This window comes from Pimephales promelas, chromosome 16, assembly GCF_988280905.1.
Source record: "Pimephales promelas chromosome 16, fPimPro1.hap1.1, whole genome shotgun sequence".
Classification (NCBI taxonomy): Eukaryota; Metazoa; Chordata; class Actinopteri; order Cypriniformes; family Leuciscidae; genus Pimephales; species Pimephales promelas.
Genome location: NC_142784.1, coordinates 14,602,068 through 14,623,840, shown reverse-complemented (window position 1 = coordinate 14,623,840; position 21,773 = coordinate 14,602,068). Strand labels below are relative to the sequence as shown.

Below are 21,773 nucleotides of genomic sequence, written 5' to 3'. Positions count from 1 at the left end.
ACGGGAAAGCAGCTCATTTACTGCAAGTATTGCTGATAATAAACTATAAACTTTTAGGAAGAAATCCATCAAGGAAGCACTTTTTATGATATAATGAATAAAATTTCACAACAGCAAAAACAAAACCTTCCCACACAAAACATTTGATAACATACAATGACAGAGGTTAAATCATCATGCCTGACAAGGAAATAGACTGAGGTCAAAAAACCCTTCAATAATTAATTTTCTTTGCACATAAGACAACAGCTCAGAACAATGGAGATGCAGATCCAATCCAGCGATGAACATTCCCCATCTATGAGATCATTGCAACTGCTGGGATGGACCTTGATCACGTCCCACATTTAATAGATGCTGTAAATGATATAAAAGTAAGAGAGAGAACCTACAGGTACAACAGTGAGACATTATAAACTCATCGACATCATGATCTTCGCCATTACATGCCTTGCCTTAGTGGCCTCTGCTCTGGGTAAGTCTCTACTGAAGAAGTTTGCAAGAAAAGTGATGGGTGAACAGAACATATATATTTACAAACTACAAAACCTAAATAAAGAGCTTTATGTGTCATGAGGTTCTATTATCTACAGGTTGTGGAGTGCCTGCGATTAAGCCACAGACGATTGGCAGCAGAATTGTGAACGGACAGAATGCCATCTCTGGTTCTTGGCCCTGGCAGGTCTCTCTCCAGGTAACAGTGTATTGGCCGACTTATATCCTGCATTTGCCTGATTTGGTCATAGAGTATATGTCATGTTTTCAATGCTTTTACCTCTGAAACAGCAACCCAACGGATTCCACTTCTGCGGTGGATCCTTGATCAACCAGAACTGGGTTCTCACTGCTGCTCACTGTGGTGTCCTGTAAGAGTCTTTAATCTAACAAACGTCACAAACAATATTGCTTAAACGCTGTTGCTCTTTTCATTATACAGTTAGTTTTTTCTTTATCTCTCTCTTTTTAGAGTGGGCAATCATCGTGTCATTCTTGGAGAACATAATCGTGGCTCCAATGTTGAACCCATCCAGGTCAAACTAGTTTCCAAGGTAAAAATGTTGAATGAACTTACTGGAACAGAGATGACATTGAAAAAACAGACCAGTTTTTATGACCAATACCTATTGCATACAGAATAGATTAATGTTATTTCAAAGCTTATAATAACTGGTCATTTTTAATTATTTTACTATGTTCTTTTAAATGCAGTAATAACCAAGATCAATATACTACAAAACATAATATTTATTCTAAATATTTAATTTAAATATTAATTTAAATATTTTATTGGTAGGCTACTACTAGTAGTAGTATCTCTTGTAATGTATGCAAAGGTATGACCTAATAGGTTACAAGTGTATTTTAATCTTCGATTTTCACTTTTTTAAATGATTGTGTTTAAAAAAATGGTGAACTATATATATATATATCTATATATTGGAGCTTTTTAAAGCTCCAAGTTTACAAGTTGAAAAGTGTAAAAAAAAAAAAAAAAGAGAGAAAAAAAGGTAAAAACAATATCGGTTAAATGTCTTTTTCTAATCATAGACTTGAAGTCATCTATACCACTGCTATTGTTCTCCTAAAACTTGCATTTGCACATTTTTTACACATAGACCTTATGTTCCTGATAAACAAGGGCACAGCCATCTTTAGAATATTGTCTTTAACCTTCTGTTTTTGCGGTTGCTCTGTATGTCTATAGCATTGCTGTCCAGGAGTGGGCTAATTAGCTTTTGAAGTGGACATACTTGATGTAAACTTAACAAACGTTATCATGAGGATTGTAATGTTTAAAGCAGATGTCTTAACAAATGTCAGTAGACCGGGAAGATTTTAAAACGAGCCGTTCATTCATAAAAACGCACGATCACTATGAAAATAAAGACTGCAAGACAAAAGACAATGGCCCTCATTTATCATTCTTGCGTAGAAACGGCGTAAGATTATGCTTACACTCCTCTCACCGCCTGATTTATGAAGCTGTGTGTACCTTTGAAATCCAGGTGTATGCAATACCTGCCCTTGATAAATGCCGGGGCTGAAAACGATCGTCATTAGAATAACACGCCCCTAAATATTCATGTCTCTGCTTCCCACACGCCCTCATTTTATGCCATGGACACATGGAAGAGGGAAAAGAAGAGAAACTTCTCTGGTGTGGAGCCGAAATGACCTATCACAATGCATTTTTTTTTTTTTACAGCACTTGATTTGAAACAATTGGCATTTAATTTCATATCACATCACATGTATTGGGGTGTACAATAGTGATGATGATGATGTGATGTGGAGTACCATTTATTCACATTAATAATTGCATGACAATTTGTTATATTCTTCTTATTATTATTTTTATTATTAATGACTGTATTGTTATTTAGAAGAAGAATGTCGTTATTATTATTTGTATTAGTCATATTTAAAAGAAGAAGAATGTCATTTTTATGACCACAGTGCACAGGCTTGCAGCTAAAGGAATACGCCTACAAATCAGATGCTTTGGTAAAGTCACACAAATTAAACTTTCAAGTCCATGTTACATAAAAATAAACACTGAAGTTTATAATTACTATGTTGTTGTTTTTTTTTACAGTGGGTCATAATTTATCATATCTTAGTTTGTCAGTGTGTTTTGTGGTGTTAGGAATTGTTTTTCTGTGCATTTCCACACTAACTCAAAACGTACGTACATGTACGCCACCTTCTGAGCGGGTGTAGGATTTGAGCGTCCCGTACGCCAACGTCTATATTGATAAATGTAAAAGTCACTGTGGTTTTGGGTGTACGCCAGGTGTACGCTGGAAATTTGGTGTACGCACTTTTGATAAGAGAGCCAATGAGCGCAGCGCTGAAAAGGGGCGGGGCTACATGAGGTCTATACAATTAAACACAGATTAGAAAAAAAAAGGGAACATCTGAAATTATAGGGTATAAAAAATGCTTATACATCTTAGTTTGCCTTTTATAAAGTCAGCTTTCAGTAGTAACCATTCATCCTTATTTGTCTGTGCAGGTCATCACACATCCGCTCTACAGCAGCTCGACCATCAACAATGACATTGCGTTGCTGAAACTTGCGTCTCCAGTTGTCTTCACTCCCCGTATCTCTCCTGTATGTCTGGCTCCATCAACCATCAACATCCAGCCTGGAACTCGCTGCTTTACCACTGGATGGGGCAGAACTGCCACCACATGTAAGTCGCATGTAATTTTGATCTATGATGTTATAACAACATATATTCATTCCACTAATCCAATAAATCCTTTTAAAGTTCTACTAACATTATTTGTTGATTATGTTATATTTGAGTCTAAACAGCCAGTATAATTTTTTCTTTTCTTTTTTCAGCGAGTCCTCTAATCCTGCAGCAAACAGGTCTGCCCATCACGAGTCTTGCTGTATGCAGACAATTCTGGGGTCAGAGCCGAATCACTGATGCCATGATCTGTGCTGGAGCCTCTGGATCCTCATCTTGCCAAGTATATGAAGACAGAACAAGACAAACAAATTACCATATCTATTTTGCAAATGTTTCGATCTCAAATGTGTGTGTTGTGTCTGTGTGTTCCCCACAGGGTGATTCTGGGGGTCCTCTGGTGTGTGAGAGATCAGGGGTCTGGACTCTGGTGGGGTCTGTGTCCTGGGGCAGCAGCACTTGTAACACCCGTTTCCCCGTAGTCTACGCCCGTATCTCCAAACTGCGCTCCTGGATTGACACGACTATTGCTTCAAACTAGAGCCCCAGTCTAAATATTTATTGAATATAACTTAGTCTGTACTTCTGATTGCCTGTCTGTGACTTTATACTGTTTTCCTGTTTCAGCTGTAAAAATAATAAAAATTTGTCAAATAAAATGAGTAAAATAAAATGGGGAAAAAATTAATAGAGTATTGCAGAGTGTATTTAATGATCTGGGCCCGGTTCTCCGATAATGCTCACTCTTAGCGCGCTAAGAAGACTCAAAAAGATACATCTTACCAAAGTTGTCTATGTTCCTAAGTGTGTTCCCCGAAGTGTCACTTAGGAAGCTTCTTAAATCGCTCCTCTTACGTTTGATGTTACAAAGGCGCTGTCCCAAGTGAAGGTTCTGAATTAGTTGGCATCGATTGCTCAGGAATCGATTTTCCACTTCACACGAAGGTTTATTACGCCGTTAAGAAAGATAACACATTCTATGCAAATGAAACATTCCTCAAATTATTCGAGTAACATTTATTTTAACATTGTTTAAGTTATCAGTAAAATAGAGACTATTAATTAAATTATCAAATTGTGATATGACAAAATGTTTGAGATGACCGATCAAAGTAGGATTTATGGTCACAGAAGCGCGAGCCGCGCGCGAATCCCAATGCAAAGCTTCACGAGATAGGATGCAAGTGGCAAAACTAAACATCTTTCAAAGCTCAGATTCAGGAAGGGGATGTTTACAGGTAAAGATAAAGAGACTGAGAGAAGAAGAATGAGAGAAGGAGATGGAGATAAAAGAGGAGAGGTAAAGCAATAGCCTATTTCATACTGTGCCCAGAACAGTGGCGGTTCTACTTTGAATTACACCCAGGGCAAGACCCCCTTCGAGTGCCCCCATACCCCCCCCCCCCCCCCCCCCAAAATGATCACATACACAGAATCTTGTTCAAAAAGCCTAATATACAGTGAAATCAATTCAAGTTAATAACATTAAAGATTTGTTTTAAAGGAATGTCTTTCATCTTACCTACTAAACTTAAAAAAAGGTTAACACAAAAAAGGTTTTATATAAAGATAAACCTCATATTTCAGGATTTAAATCATCTCTATAAAAAATTAGTCAATGAAGATACATTCCTGACATTTATAATGCACAGTAGCTTATCTTTTATTATTAATAGTAAAATCCGTACCAATTTTCCCATGGCTGTCATTGAGATTAGAACCATGCACTCATTACACTGCGCTCTCCACAACGACAAAGAAGTTTTAGTAGCTAATGTGTTTCCACCACAGAAAAACGCTTGCTGTAGCTCTGCTAAAAGATTTATTTATGGAGAAGAGAAAAAACACCCAAGTGTTTGGGTGCACGTGCACTCCCATACTGAAAAGTTTATGAGCGCGCTTACCGTGAGCGCATAATGAGCGCGCTTCCCTTGCGCCTATTTGAAACATAGAGGATTTGAAATAACGACCTCGAGCGTGCAAAAGACGCGATACGTGAACTAATCAGGAGATCCCCTTGATCCCCTTGCTTCTGCGCACGCCACCTTCTCAGCAAGCAGGGCGCCATTGCCAATAATTGAATCGGAATGATAAAAAATAGAAAAACTTCGCGGCACAGAGGATTTTTTTTTAACTGCTCGTGCCGCCCCCCATGTGACATGAAGAAATGCCGCCCCGGGCGACTGCCCGGTTCGCCCGTGCCTAGAACCGCTACTGGTCCAGAATGAGAATAACTTTATTACAATGGATTCCTATTTAACACAAATACACATAGCCCAAGTTCTTTGAAAATTACTGTGGAAAAATAATATGCCCCCGAACCCAAGATGACTTTTGGGACCTCTGTATTTATAAAACCCACTGTACTGCTTTTGCACTGAATAGAAAATTATATTTTTCCAAAATACAATGAATTACAAGGCTGTACCGAAGAGTACACTATTGCAGACTTATATATTGAGGTTAATTATATTATTTTACTGTAATATAGTCAGTGGGGAACTAAAGTGGGCATGTGGGTAAAATGAGTCCCACTCCGGCCCTGAAACCTCTCACTCGAAGTGCAAACCTACACATCAAATCTCCAAATCCATAAGCTATTTCTTAGCCTTTGACTCAGTTTTCAATTGCATAAAACATTTTTTTCAAAACACTACACACAATTCTCTACCTAAAACACAAAACATCTAGCAGAAATTGACTTGCTTTTCTTTTCCAAACACACCAATCTACAATTTTTCACCAGGTCATGCAAACACTCCTCATATGTGCAAACTAGTGATGGGAAGTTCGGATCATTTTACTGATTCGGATCTTTGAGTCTCGTTCAGTAAAATGAACGAATCTTTTATCGAGTCATTTCGTTCATTTCGGTCATTTCATAATTATATAATTAAAATGTCATGTTAAATATCCCAAAACATCTAGTACTTACGAAAATCTTAATTACATTTGTAAAAATAACATAATAGGGTAATGCAGCCAAAGCCTGAAATAACTGTAACGTTAGCTATTAATTAGTTGCTGGGTCTCAAGTTCAGGCTATTCACCTCACCTCCTGATCCGAGACGTTCTTTGCTTTGCAACTTCATATTTATCAGGTTTGTTCTCCTCCTCTCATGTCTCGAGACGTTAGCTGTTGACTCGTCAGTGTCTGACTCTGATCTGTGCTGTCTGCTGGGCCGTGCCATGCGATATAGCAGGACCGGAAAGATTAAAGATTAGTTCATCTCTCGAGTTCGGGTTCGGCCGGGTCCGAGTCTTTCGTTCTTCCTGTCAGTCCCATAGAGTCTATGCTGTCAGCACCGGAAAGAGAAATGATTAGTTCATCTCTCGAGTTCGGGTTCGGTGGGTCCGAGTCTTTCGTTCTTCCTGTCAGTCCCATTAAGTCTATGCTTTCAGTACCGGAAAGGGGAATGATTAGTTCATTTGAGTCTTCGGGTTTGAGTCCGTCGTTCTTTTCTCACGTGGCCACGGGTCTTGCATCAAATACAACATTAGATTCGTATTATTGACTGCGTCTGAATATTGTGTTATATAGGCATTAAAATACAAATGTTCAATAAACATTATAAACGTCCATTATTCCTTATTCCTTATTATTGTCCCTGTCCGTCTCTTTTCTATATTATGCATCTGTGGTGTGTTTTATTATATATTGTACATTAATTAACTACTATTATATTATACATCATCTACGTGCTTGTTTGTAAAAGGTTTGTGAATTAGTTTGTAAAAAGTTTGTGAATTTGGGTATTCAATACGGTGACGTGACTAAAGAACGAAGGACTCAAACCCGAAGACTCAAATGAACTAATCATTCCTCTTTCCGGTGGTCTGACAGCATAGGCTCAATGGGACTGACAGGAAGAACGAAAGACTCGGTCCCGCCGAACCCGAACTCGAGAGATGAACTAATCATTTCTCTTTCCGGTACTGACAGCATAGGCTCTATGGGACTGACAGGAAGAACGAAAGACTCGGACTCGCCCCGAACTCGAGACTCGAGAGATGAACTAATCATTTCTCTTTCCAGTACAGATTCAGAATCCATATGTTGCGCAATGCGCATGCGCGGGTAACACAAGATGAACGAATCACTCCCTGAGACAACTCGATAGTCCCGAGTCATATTAAAGATTCGTTCAAAATGAACGAATCGTTCATGAACGACACATCACTAGTGCAAACTCTGTTTTACTGATCACTAACCAATCAATGCTTTACTGTAGCATAAGCCTATAATAGGTCAAAAGTCAGATTACCTGTTTTGAACAATAGATGCCAACAATGGTTACTGTATGAATAATTTTGGTTTACATATGTTTATGGTTTTGTTGAAGCCTATACTGTACACAACAGTAATGTTTGGCCTAATGAATATTGTCCGTTTCTACATTGCATTGGTGATTACAGTGTACTTGTTACCCCTCTCAGAAGACTACTTTCAGTGTAGAACATTGTATTGAAATGTAGATATAAGCGTGTGGAAGACCAAAGAGCTTTAGAAAAAAAAAAACAATGTTTACATGGTGTATCAAAAAAATGCACTCTTATGAAATAAGTGTTTGCCATTTGATGTAAATGCTTCATTCTGACATGTGTTAATGGCATTTTGAAAAGCAGTTACATTTTTGAAGGAGATGTGAGGCATTTTGCATTTTGTGTGTGAAGTTTTGGGAATTCACCTTTGGCTAAGCCCTGCCCCGCTTAGTTACTGTTGCTACATCCGTCAAACTTCATCTGCGCTCTGCATGGCTTATGCTGTAACAGCTCTTGCTGCTGAAATGTTTTCAAACTTTTATAAAGCACTAAAAGCAGAAAATAAAGTGTTCGGTAGACGTAGGCAAAGGGGGCTGCAATATGCGTTCGAAGGCTATATTCAAGACATACAGGTGAAACGCAAGAAACAACAAGGCATCCAAGTTAGAGGCAAAACGTTACCGGTCACAGTCAAGAAATTTCCTACTAATTGAGACGGAGGCTGGGACTAACAATATCAGGGAGCAACACTGCTCATGCAAAGCTGGGTAGGTCTCTATTCACTTCTATAATAGTTATTACAAAGCAAACAGACTACACGAGTATAACATTGTATTTATTAGCAGCGTGTGCTAGCGCATCAACAACCGGTATGAGAACCGAAATCATAACCTAAAACATTATAAAACTGTCTAACTAGTATAACTTCACACTCACAGTAAGGTTAGAAGTACAAAAAAGATGTGCTTGTTGATAGCTGTTGGGTTTAGCTGTCTGAGGACATTCACACAGTTTAATCCAAACACGACACTTGTCAGGATTTTACTTCGGTTTTGGGAAGGGAAAAAATGGATACCCCCCTCCAACCTCTCTGGGAAACGTGCATCTGTGTTACAAATGCCCGAGGCACAACGTTTAACCATATTTTGGGCAAAACTACGACCGTAATAGCCTGCCGAGACCAAAAATATGAGACGCCTGTGTTGAAAGTCAATGGAGCGCTGTGAAAAAGTGTCCGACCTCTGTGGGAGCTCGTTCTTGGCTGCGCTGTGATTGGTCAATCTACATTCTAGGGCGTGGCTTAGCCAAAGGTGAATTGTGTGTAGAGTTTTGAAAAAAGGTGAAATAGTTTTGAAAATTTGTGAAAGTTTCTAAAGACTGCTGCACAGTGGCGGCAACTAGCGTCTTGAGCTCAAACAAGACTAAGAGAGAGCTTACGAATGGTCCAGACCAACCTAACGAAAGTGTGACTTACAGAATATATACTTAGCGTACGAACGTTTCAGGAACCGTGCCATAAGGTTAAGAGAGAGGTTAAGGAATAGGTTAAGAACTACTTCGAGATAAGAACTTTTTGGGGAACTGGGCCCTGAATTTCATGGCTTGGTTTCACAGCTTAGATTAAGCAAGGATTAGGCCTTAGTTTAATTAGGACATTTAAGAAGCTTTTATAAACGTGCCATAGAAAAAAACATTACTGCTGTGCATCTTGAGACAAAACAATGCAGTGACATACTGTATGTCAGTGCAAGTTCCCTTTCAAGGGAACTTCAAGCTGCATCAAACGCTGTGGGAATGGCCCTGCGTTGTGCGTCATGAAGCACGTATGGAATCAGCCCAATAGAGAGATGGAACGTCATGGCGGGTGACGTCATCGACCAGAAAACTATAAAGCACCCCAAAAACACAAGCGCATCAGCTTCTCTGCCTTCAGTCGCGCTTTATGTGAATCTGTCCCCGTGTGAATATTGTCTTTACATACTCTGCACCACACAAACAATATATATATATATATATATATATATAGAGAGAGAGAGAGAGAGAGAGAGAGAGAGAGAGAGAGAGAGAGAGAGAGAGAGAGAGAATTGCGAACGAACAGCAGTTTAAGAAGAGTGTTCCTCCCTTCCATCTAATGGGAGGGGATACACACGTTCTTTGCGTTGTTTGTTTGGGAGTGCAGCATGCCCAGTCAGCTCTCGAGGGGGCTGATTGTGAGCACTGGGAGCGTCTGCCATTAAGGACGTTCTGCTCCCACCGGGTGCTCTTCGAGGAGGGCGGTTCAGGTCCCCCTTCTGCCGAGGCAGAGCGGTGGCGCTTATCGTGGGGATCGCAGATGGATGGGCGGCAGTGGCTCAGTGGTTCATGTAGGTTGTCTACAAACAAGAAGGTTGGTGGTTCAATCCCCAGTTCCACCTGACCAAGTGTTGAGGTGTCTGTGAGCAAGACACCTAACCCCAGCTGCTCCCGACATGCTGGATGGTGCCTTGCATGGCTGACACCGCCGTCGGTGTATGAATGAGTAAATGAATGGGTGAATGTGAGGCAAATGTAAAGCACTTTGGTGGCCATTGGTTCTGTGAAAACGCTATATAAATGCAGTCCGTTTACCATTTTTTACCATCTCTCAGTGGTGTTAGAGACGGGCTCTGCCTTATCTCTCCCTTCACCTGTGAGATCCAGTGCCTCAGTCCTGGGTTCTGAAGCAAGCGCTAGGGTTTCTTCCGTTCAGGCTGAGGCACCAGTACTGCAACTGTCCAGTTCTGAGGAGCTGGATGTTGGTAGTATTGGAGGAGATGCTGAGGATTCGCCACCTTACACTCCTGAAAGTGATGAGCTAGTGGAGGTTTTAACAAGAGCAGTTGAAAAACTCAGTAGTTTCATATAGAGTGTTTAGTCCCTAAACATCAACATACTTAAATATAATGGGGGCTAAGGGTGCTATGCCTTGCGTGGAAGAGATGCTTGCAAGCCATCTCTCCCCCGAGGCGGCATCATCTTTAAGACACCGGCGTTACCCACCAAGTCCCCCAGAAATACATCAGCCTTGGTGGTTAAAGCGTATTCGGCGGCAGGTCAGGCTGCATCATGTCTGCATACTATGTCCGTCTTGCAGACATACCAGGCTGACCTGCTGAGGGACGTGAGTGAGGAGGTCAGTACTGACGTAGTTTGAGAACTGCGTCAGGCTGCTGACTTATCCCTGCGTGCCACCAGATAATCGGCCAAGCTAGTGGGTGGTCGCAGAAAGACATCTATGGTTAAATCAGACTAATATGAAAGAGAAAGAAAAGGCTTTTCTTTTAGACGCTCATCTAATTAATTCTGTAACAGATAAATTCCAGGGGGAGAAAAAAGGGCAGGAGCAGCCTCGGCCGTCAACGAGCTCATCCCATAGGACGCGGCAGAAGCAGAGTGCCGCGCCTGGACAGTGGGCTCAGGCACGGCCTGGCTCAGCCTTCTAGTAATAGAACTGATCTGAGGACAGTGATATTGGCTAAGAAGGCTTCGGCCAAGAAGAAGTCCTGACGCAGAGGCGTTCAGGATGCTGAGGGTGGTCCCGACCGAGGGGGAAAGGTGTTCACCTCTTTTTACGGTGCCCATTTTTCCTCAGTGGCCTTAGGGGCCTGTTCTGCCAACCCCGCCTTCATGTCGGGGGGCAGACGGTCCCAGCGAGCGCTTTCCCGAGGGACGTGTGTGCCATAACAACACCATAAATGTATTTCATAAAATATAAAGCTGAACGAATAATTGATTAAAAAAAATGAACATAGGTGTTTCTGTGCATTGGTGTCTTTTGTGTGCATGTATGCTTGTTTAATATTTGTCAAACATTTTGTTAAAGTCAAGACTATAGACATCTTTGACACAAACCAAAACAAAACTAGGTGCGAAAATATTTCCAGTCAGGCCAGTTATATCTTTTGCTGCATTCCCTTCAAAAGCAGTCTTTGCAGATCTAACCATTTTCATCACAGATGCCATTATCCTCTTGACAGTTCTCGTGGTACCATGAATTGCACTGAAAACAGCACACCCAGTCCTCTGTGCCCTTTGGGTCATTTGCATCGCCATACACTCTCTGGCATGCTGCACAGGGGTATTTGCTACACTTATTTTTTGGCTGTATTCCCTTTTTGATTTGTGTAACTTGTTTTGTTTTGGTAGTAACTTGCTTTACTTATTTGAAAAGGGTATCTCAAAATGTTTTGTTAATTTAAAAATAATGTGTAATTTTAATAGGTACTTGAAATGTTACCCCACACTGACCTTATGACATGATAAATATACATAAAAATATGTATAAAAAAGTAATTTTAAAAAAAAAGAATAACGACAGTCTCATAAAATTACATAAACCTTAAGTAAAAATAAATACAAAATCAAATTTAAAATATTATTAATACACTTTACAGTATAATGGTACATAAATAATCCTTCTGTTATATCCAAAAAGAGGCAATCAATTAATAATGTGTGCCACTCTCTGTGTAGTTCACAGACTGGTACCGACTAATGGAAACATTCCTGAAGCCCCAAAACAATGGTGCTGGCAAGAAGGAAATGTCAACCATAAAACACAATCAGCCTGAGAACAATCAAGATTTAGAAGTTAAGATTTACTTACTGTACAAATCATTAATCTGGCAGATCCGGTTCTTGGCCAGTTATGTAGATCTTTGTCTATTTTGGTGATGCATGTTTTGGTGATTCATGAGTCATGACCTGGCTATTACTTCACATTGCCATTTTTTTTTCTATTTCAGTTGCACAAATCCTGAAGATCTGCAGAAAAAAAAAAATACAATGATTAAAATTAAAATGTCAAGACTACAAGAACAATGTCACTAGAGTACACAAGCAAACTGAAATATAGCTATAAATGACTATAAGCTATAAATCTCATTCTCTCTCTTCTCCTGATCAACCACTAGAGGTCAGTAATAATATATTAAGATACGGAACTTTGAGTTGGCAGGGGTGAGGCCAGCATTTTCTTCAAAACTCTCATCTGTCATATTAAACAGAATAAAAATAGGGGTGTGCAAAGAAACATAAAGCAATAAATAATACTGTTTACAAAATGTATATATTGTATAAATATCAAATTAATTAATGAATCCAACAATGCAAATGCTTTTACTTAATTTTTAAAATGCATTATAAGATTGTCATGAAGGGGTTGTTAAATTTCATGTGCATCTAACATGCGCTTCATAAACACATGCACACTAGCACATGCAATCACATGCATGCAATCTTTTTTCTGCACCAGATGGATAGACTCATAGAAGGAAAATAGTTTCAATTTTGCTGTCAAATTTCCAAGTACAGGGAAGAAAACGATCTGACATGGTTGTTTTAACTTGACGCAGTGGTTCACAATTTTTTTTGTGATTCCCCACTTTGAACAAGGGAGAATTTTCAAGCCCCACTGCCCCCCTCGCCCCAACACAATGCTAATGAAAAACAAATTTATTGAAGTAACAAGTAGTATCTAAATACAAACTAAACAAACAAAAAAAAAAATCGAGAAAATAAAAGGGCTGCTGTGTCAAAATGTTAAAAAAAAGAAAAGAAGAGAAATATTTAAAAAGGTCTATTTAAAAACATTAAAATAGACATAACATAGGCTACTGTAGCGGGTCCCAGCTAGGTCTCCGCTGGCAGATGTATAGATAATCCTATCCTGGAAATATATAGAATACTCAGAGAAATCAGTGACGCAGGAACACAGTTGCTCATTCTCAATTGACTCGGATTATCTTTATTTTCAACTTTAATTTAACTTTTTACCTGCAATCATGAGTTATTTTCTGTTATTTTGTCTGCTTTGCATTTAAGCACAGGTTATATCCACTTGTGGATAACATGGAGCAATATATATTGAAAGATTTGTTTTCACATAAATGTATATACTCACTTATTTTTACAAATATTAGCTTATCAAAATTTGTATGAAACCAAAAATAAACATTTTTCATTTAAATCACATTTGTTCTATCATCCATCATATCTGCACTTTTCTCTTTAACATCCATTATCTTTGTCCTCTTATCAAAAGAGCATTTTACTCATGTAATAAATGTACATTGTATAAGTGTCCACTTTACACAACAGAATAACTCTCATTTGCAGTTAAGTTTAGTCACATTTAAAGTATAAGAACTCACACTTCCAAAATAAACATTTCTGTCCCATAACTTTGGCACTCAGCTCTATGAACTAACTTATTATTGTAATATTAACACACGTGCGCCCTAGCTTAAACATGGCCGCGGCCGTAACTTGGCCTATGCTGTACGTTCACCTGAACATTACCCTTTACTCTTACCCTTTTAACACATAGCTTTTTTCCACACATATTGAAATAACCCACAAATGCCCCGAAGCCATAAGAAAGAAATAATCTGCGGGCATCGGCCGCAATTTTCTCAACTGCGTAATGTCAATTTTTAACTGTTTACACATTTGACATGTTTTTCGCTTACAGAGCACACTTCACTGGGGGTTCATATAACCTTATATACATCTGGAGTCACATCAAAGGTGTATAACTAACCTGGAAATATACAGAATATTCAAGAGAAATCAGTGACGCAGGAACACAGTTGATTGACTCGGATTATGAGCCCATAGACATATACATGGACACGTGTCTATGTTATGAGCCTATCTTGCTCTGCGCATCGCTAAATGTCCCCGTGTGACGCTACTCGCGATTACTGCCACCCTGTGTCCATTTTAGGAAATACATGTCATTGTGCTTTTTTCGTACCCTATCATTAATGTTCAATTATATAATTAAAATAAAATACTGTTACAATTAAATAAAAGAAAAAGTTATAATCCCAACAAAACTTATTTTGTGAGTGTCACACTACTGTGGACTAAAATGATGGGCAGTGTATGAGATATAAACTAATGATTAATTATGTCAATATTCCTTTGTTCCGATCATCAGAGCATGTGAACGAAGAGCGCATTTCTAAAGGTTTTTTCTAGTCGACTGTTAGTTGATTATTTAAGCCATTAGTGGACAAATCGCCCCTTTATATTGATTTAATAACTTAAATAGGCTATACAGGATAATGATAAAGCCACACTCAAGCACACGAGCCGGCAAAAGTGAATGTGTAAAAAATAGCAAGGAGGCATTTAATTGTTTATTAATAAACTGGTGTTTTCTGCAAAGATGAAGATGCGATGCAGACTCGCCATGAATGAATAAAGATATAAAGGCATAAAAAGGAAAAGTTCTTCCCGTTGGCACGTCTCGGGTGGGAAACAGACATAGGAAATAGAGGCGTGACAGGTGGGGCGCGCCAACGGGAGGAACTTTTCCCCACACTTTGAGCGGCGACTACCATCTGTAGTTAGGGGGCCCCTAGTGGTGGCGGGGACATAAGAAGCAGACAGGACTCGGGGCTTCCGAACACCAGGCTAATCCGTTGGTCACGTGGTCATCCGTTGTGCAACAAGAGGTGAGACGACAACAATCCGGCTTTAAATATGGATATTCTGCGGTTTTCCAACAACGGACCGAATAGCTTTTCTCAAGTCTTTCTCCGCTGCCATTACTGAACTCAAACTGACGCGCTACATCAACGTCATCGTTCTAAGCCCCAGTCGTAGTACTGAAGGAAAATGAAATTGAGGGGAAGTGCGTAGGAGGGCGCAGCCAGGCTAACATTTCCCACATGTGAACCTCAATATATTACAACTATACACACAGGCTTGTCGATGGACATTCATTTGTTAATGTTAATTTAGAGGAATTACTGTTGCAAATTGTTGCAAATTTGTAGGACAAATTTGAGTAAAAACTTACCACCCAGAGAAATTATTTGCTCAAGTTATCCTTGCAATAAATTCTGGGTAGCGCAGTCAACAATAGAATTATTGTGTCCTGTACTCCTCCTACCTCACCATTCTCGCAACATATTCATAAGTTCCTTTGAAGCCACATTTCAACCTTTAGCCAATATTACCAAAACCCATTGAGATGGTACATCGACTTACCAATAGGTTGAATGACGCGTCTGCCGTATCCTGAAGGTGTCTGTATCGCTTTTACTAGCACTTTGTAACTTCGGGTTTCGGGTAGGAACCCGAGCACAAAAAGAACTACAAAATTCGACCGCTTTCCGGCATACGTCACTTCCCCCACCACCCCAAACTTCCTCAGGTTCTGACGTTAGTTGCGTTTGATTGCCGCCTGTATATTTCCGTCATGGCCGAACAAAAGCTACAAGGAAGAAGGCAACGGTTTTATCAGAGGAAACTAAAAAGAAAAGAAAAGAAAAGGGGAGAGTGACAAATTAAAAGCCAGGACTGGGATTAACATTGGTCCGGCTTTCGCTTCGCTTGGTGGCGTGAGCTAACGGAGGAGGAAGGGTGCTCGACCGATGCGGACGCTTGCCTGAACACAAATGCCGTTTCCAAGGTAACCCAAATAAATTCATATAAGCAGTGAAGTATTTTATGGCATTCCGGCCACAGCCGATGGTGTTATGAGTGTAATAAAATGCCCACAGCCCAGTGTTCATTTCTACACACAAACACAGCCCGCCTCAGTGCAGGGCTCGCACAAATAAAATCGACTCATGTCAAATGTAACATTTCATTAAATGTAGTGAACGTGCCCACGACTCAGTAGTACCCACAAACACTAACGTTACACACCACATGTCCCACGGTTTCTATAAAAATAAACCAACACACATAACATTACAGTCAGCTCAGGCCGACAGTGTTTTCAGTGCAGTGAATGTGCCCACTGTCCCGCGCCCACATTCACAGACATGATAAGCCACACGGGGCTCACCCTGCTCTCAGCAGACTGCTATATAAGGGAATCGAGCGCGGCAAGGCTGCCTCAAACACTGCAAGCACACACAATCTAAAGACACGGGAGGCTGACCGGTTGACTGTTTGTTGACTTTAATTTGCGACAGTGCTGTGGAGCTTGTGGTCTCTAGGGACGCTAGACGTGAAAGTTACAGGTCGAGCGCCACTAGTGGCCAAAAGCTCCACAGTGTGGCTTTAACAAAAAAAAGTCACTTATCAAATTGTATTTTTGCAATACCTCTTTATCCAAATTGTGTACATGCTCCTTATAGTTATACAGGAAAAAAAAAACTATTTATATACTCGAGACAAAACCACACCTCAATAATTGAGACAAAAATTTGAGGGACTCTTGCGCATTGTGGAACGTACATTTCCACCTAATGGTCTAGTATTTTGTAAAGGAAATTTTCGGGGGTTACCATCCAAATTTTATAGAAAATAAAACTGAAAGATATGCCACATTGTGTTAGCAGAGCCATGTGTGCCATGAAAAGGGGGTTTCTCCAGACCCTCACACAGGAATCAATAAAAGTTTGTTTGACCTTCTCTCCAGCTTTTTTTCTTGACATTGTACCAGTGATTCAATTATTTTCATAGAAAATCATACATTGTGTCATACATCAAGAAAATATACTCAAAGGGTATCACTTCTATCTGGGTAAAAACATCAGATTGTTCATCCATCTTAAGTAATATATAAAATGTGTAGGCCTATAATATAAAATGTGGCTGACCATCTCTGTTATATACTTCTATTACATAATGAAAGGCAGAAAAGGTAATCTTTTTTTATATTTCCACACTGATGTGTGGGAGCATGTAGACCTATTCCTCTATGTTCACACAGGTATGTCAAAAATAACTGTGGTGAATGTGGTGCTTGTGTGTATACACATGATGTAAATTTTGGGTGAACGTGCAGGGAAATACCTCCAGTCAAACCACAACTCTGGGAAACACTACTGTACATTCAGTGATCTCTTCTGAAGCAAATTAGGTGTGGTGAGTGCTGGCGTTTCTGAGGAACAAGAAACTTAACTACAGCAAAAGAGTGGGTGAGTCGGGGGTGTTTCATGCAAAAAAGAGGGTCATTTCAAAACTAACCATTTTCTCCAGAAAATCCAGCTTAGCTTGGTGAAATCACAGACAAATTTCAAAGCTGTAGTGTCAATCGTTTCACACAATTTAGAGTCAGACCTCAAAGAAGGGCATGATATGACATAATGGAATCGATTGAGACGTTGTGCTTTTTGCCTTACAAAAGGTTAGACATAGTAGATGTGACCAGTGACAAAGATGTGTCAGTGGACAGCATTACTCAACACAGGGGCAGCTCTTTCCACTTGTTTAAACTGGGGCAGTCCCCCTAAAACCATATTGACACTGATAGCCCACTATGGGATTCTGGTAGACTATTGTTTAAGCCTCTGCATGGGCTATTGTTTTAGTCATAGGGGTGAATGACCTTTAGAATTTCGAAAATTCTGCCTGATTCTGATAAACGGATAATTAACATGTTGTGGCCGATAACAAATACATTATATATCGGTTAACCAGTGATTTTATTTATTTTTTCTAAATAATTTTAAAAGGACAAAATTAAAATTGTAATTGAAGAGATGCAAAAAGTGCCATTTGAAATTTTCTTCTAGAATGATCATTTTTATCAAGCTTGTATATTTAAGTTCAGTAATTTCACTTAAATGACAATTAATAGGTAATCTTCATTGCCATTTAACCCCTTAAGTGTAACCCCCCCCCCCTTTTTTTGAATATAGATGAAAATGCACATTTCGAACTTAAATGGTTGTAATTCAAGAATGCTTTGGAATATAGACGTCAAAATGGTCTCGTTTTAAAGAAGACATTTGGCAGATTTTTGTAAAAGTGAATAAATTAATTAATTAAGAATGTGAAACAGAAGAAAAGTTATAGAAGTTTGCATTTATGAAAATGTGCTATATAAAAAAATAATTATTCACATTTTATATAAAATATATATTTTCAAAACCTGGTGACTCTAAAACTGCTAAAAAAAAAATCAAAGCCAAAAATCTAAATAAGTTGTGTTTCAAAGTTTAGGTTGATATCTCAAAAAATGAGCTTTCAGTGAGATTTTGTTTGGGCGCAGTACCAAACTTTTTCACTAGGGCACAACCAGACTCCATTACTGCCCATATAAGGGCGCCTCCATTTCCATTTGAAATAATAATAATTAATTATAAAATAATTGAATGGAGGCTTTCTTTTGAACTCTTGGCACGAAAACAAACAGGTTTCTACCCTTCTTTCATGATTTTTCATGTTCATCACAATTTCAAAATAATGGTCTAAACACACCTTGGAGTATGAAAATATTCTTGTTGCAAATTGATAAATTACAGCTCCTCTGTAATATATTTTAAAAAATCAATCACCAAATATAAAAACTAGAGATTCTAAGCTTTCAAATGATATATAGTTTGTCAAGATTAGTTTAGGTTTAGTATAGGATAATATTGTTTTAACTGAAATTTTGACAAGCTTGATAAAAATTATCATTCTAGAAGAAACTTTCAAAAGGCACTTAGAGGCTTTTGCATCTGAACTCTTCAATTAGTTTTCAATGGAACAAATTAATTGAGGAATTAGAGAAGTATTAAGGCAGTTCTGAAATTAAATCCAACTGTACGAGCAAAATTAAATCCAACAGTACGATCGAACAGTACGAGCAAGGTACCTAATAAAGTGGCTGATGAGTGTATATATACACTAATCACAATGTAGGATTTATATATATATATATATATATATATATATATATATATATATATATAGGCAGAAAACAAAAGAATAGGAAGCATCATCAGAAAAACTTGAAATGGCTCAGCGATTTACTGCAGAGCAAGTTCTGAACGCAATCAAATATTAGAGTCATTGTCACTTGATGATGGATCTGGTGAAGAAGCAGTCAGCTGTCAGATGTTGAAAATGATAGTTTTGAGAATATGTTTGATATCGCGAAAATGAGCCAGATGCTGAATGCTCTTGAAAATGAGCTTTGATGAGGACAGTAATGATGGTATAACACATCTGCTCAAACTGAACCCTTCCAATCTCCAAAAGGTAACAAAATGTGCTCTATTTCATTCATCTGTAATTGTTTCTCTAATATCAGGAGAGTTTATATTATCGCAACTGAGATCCATCTGTGTTAGACCTGAATTTCTAATAATGATTGGCGAAATATGTACAGTATTTGAGGAAAATAAGTATTTGAACACCCTGCTATTTTGCAAGTTCTCCCACTTAGAAATCATAGAGGGATCTGAAATTGTCATCGTAGGTGCATGATGTCCACTGTGAGAGACATAATCTAAAAATAAAAAAATCCAGAACTCACAATGTATGATTTTTAAACTATTTATTTGTATGACACAGCTGCAATTAAGTATTTGAACACCTGAGAAAATCAATGTTAATAATTGGTACAGTAGCCTCATATGCCTCAAAGACAAAAAAAAAAATGTGTTCTATCTAGTGTATCATGACATGCACACACACACAAAATACCCTAGATATTCAAGTTACATTAATAGCACAGCCCAGGTTTCAGATGTATGGCATTTCACTTGCAAACTAAACAGGAACAGCATGCTAACATCACATCCTTTGACCTGAAGATGAGGCCACATCACAGACGACCTCAAAATACAGTGCGTAAAAAGAAAGATTCAATTAAGCATAAAATGGAAAAATCACTTTTTAGTTGTCACAGTTCCCGTACACCGGCATTGCTGACTAGTAACCAAGTTGATCTCCATTGGCCTCTACATCTCGCTGCTGCAAACCCACAAATTACAGAGAATTTCATGATTAAACATGACTGGAGAGTTCCCCGTTCAAGATTCATTCATGACACATTCAGTCCTCACTTATTTGCTCCTTCTCTGTCTCTCGTTCTCACTCTGTTTCTTTAAACCACAACTCTTGACATTCGTTGCTCTTCTGACTAGCCTGTGTTTACGGAGATCAGTCTGGTGTCATGTTGTGGTAACTAACACTACTTGTCATTCATGCATTTTGTGTAAGTCCTAGTCATCTTGATAGTTGTTCTTGTTCAAAGTAAACTACCATAAACTTTTATTCAATTTTGATGCAGCCATACAAACCTGCCTGATTAGAATTCGATGTTCATGTATTGTGCAAGTAAAATGTAATTGAAGAGAATTAAACTAATCACATTCACTTTGATTAGGCTATAAATTTAGCTCAATAATAATTTGAACTGCAGCTGGAAGCTGCTTTTTTTCCGTATATGTCTGCTCAGGAAGCTTGTCACGCTGAAAGGGGGCGTACATAAAGGTTTCTGAGAAATTAATGACCCACGGCAGACTTGTTTTATTTAGGTTTCGTCAAGACCCTTGGAAGGTCAGTCTTTAAGTTATGTTTAACACATATATGTGGTGAGCATGACTCAGACTTAGAAGATGACAATTTGATCGGTTCCTTTTAGTGTCTCTTATACGGCTCTTGCAAACTGCAATATTTTAGAAAGTTTTGATCAGTTGAGTCAAACTGGACTCTGTTCTCACTGCAGCTTCCGAGCATTTTAAACAGTGGCCCACTTAGTTTAACTTTTGAGGCAGAGATGACCTGCTTATGTGGTCTTCCTTTGAGGTCTGACAGCTAACTGCAAATGCCAAAATGGTAAATATATTTAGCTAACTACTTGCACTATGAAACTTTGTACATCAACCAAAAAAGTGTGACAACTTTACACTTGAAAAGCTGTAAAGGGCTTTTCAACTTTACAACTTTGAAAGTTTGTTACCCCAAGGTGTCACCTTTACAACTTTGAAAGTTGAAAAGTTGGGCGCTCTTTACATCTATAAGGGTGCTCACGTTTTCACAGGGTCATAGCCCGCCAGTATGGGTATGGTTTAAGTGGGCTCAGAGGCTGATTCTCTGATTTCAGCCCATTCTCACCCCCAAGGCATCACCTAACTGACCCCTTGGGAAGCATTTTGACCATGCTTCAATATCTGACGCTTTAGGCGCCATTTAGTGTCAGTTAGATGACGCCCAAGGATCGCGTGTAACCCTACCCCCACCCCAGAGCTAAACCTAACCGCGTCATCTAACTGACGCTTTCCTTTAGCGTCAGTTAGATGACGCCGTAGGATCGCGTCATGTAACTGGGCGCCTAAAACGTCAAATATTGAAGCATGGTCAAAGGTGACACCTTGGGGTAAGAATGCGTTGCTGATTTTCATCTCTTCTCTGTGCTTCAGATCCTTCAAGCAGATCTTCTTTTTGAGTGGGACGAGAGAGGACGGGATCCAGCTGCCGTCACGGACCTGAGAAGCACGACGGACCTTTTCCTTTGCGCTACCAAGTCCGCAGCACAGGCCATGTAGGGAAATGGATCGCCGCACTGACTGTTACAGAGAGGCACCTCTGGCTGACACTTTCTCAACG

The 21,773-nt window shown here is 39.1% G+C and overlaps 1 protein-coding gene and 1 long non-coding RNA gene across 2 annotated transcripts; one reads left to right on the top strand and one right to left on the bottom strand.

The window, feature by feature from the left end:
- Positions 1–77: 77 nt before the first annotated feature.
- On the bottom strand, positions 78–14,142 carry LOC148973334 (uncharacterized). The gene is made up of 4 exons (XR_016146830.1): positions 14,023–14,142; positions 12,088–12,245; positions 776–881; positions 78–357 (listed from the first exon to the last, which is right to left on the bottom strand). It is a non-coding gene; the product is annotated as an uncharacterized LOC148973334 (long non-coding RNA).
- LOC120478909 (chymotrypsin-like protease CTRL-1) lies at positions 316–3,899 on the top strand. The gene is made up of 7 exons (XM_039671104.2): positions 316–475; positions 594–694; positions 787–866; positions 968–1,049; positions 3,017–3,197; positions 3,353–3,483; positions 3,580–3,899. Exons 1-7 carry the CDS (start codon positions 430–432, stop codon positions 3,739–3,741), a joined length of 783 nt encoding a protein of 260 aa, XP_039527038.1. The 5' UTR covers positions 316–429; the 3' UTR covers positions 3,742–3,899.
- Positions 14,143–21,773: the final 7,631 nt, after the last annotated feature.

Coding starts and splice junctions, on each gene's coding strand:
- LOC120478909 (XM_039671104.2), top strand. CDS start 430: ATGATCTTCGCCATTACATGCCTTGCCTTAGTGGCCTCTGCTCTGG. Junction 1,050..3,016: donor AGGTCAAACTAGTTTCCAAG/GTAAAAATGTTG, acceptor TTGTCTGTGCAG/GTCATCACACATCCGCTCTA. Junction 3,484..3,579: donor CTGGATCCTCATCTTGCCAA/GTATATGAAGAC, acceptor TGTTCCCCACAG/GGTGATTCTGGGGGTCCTCT.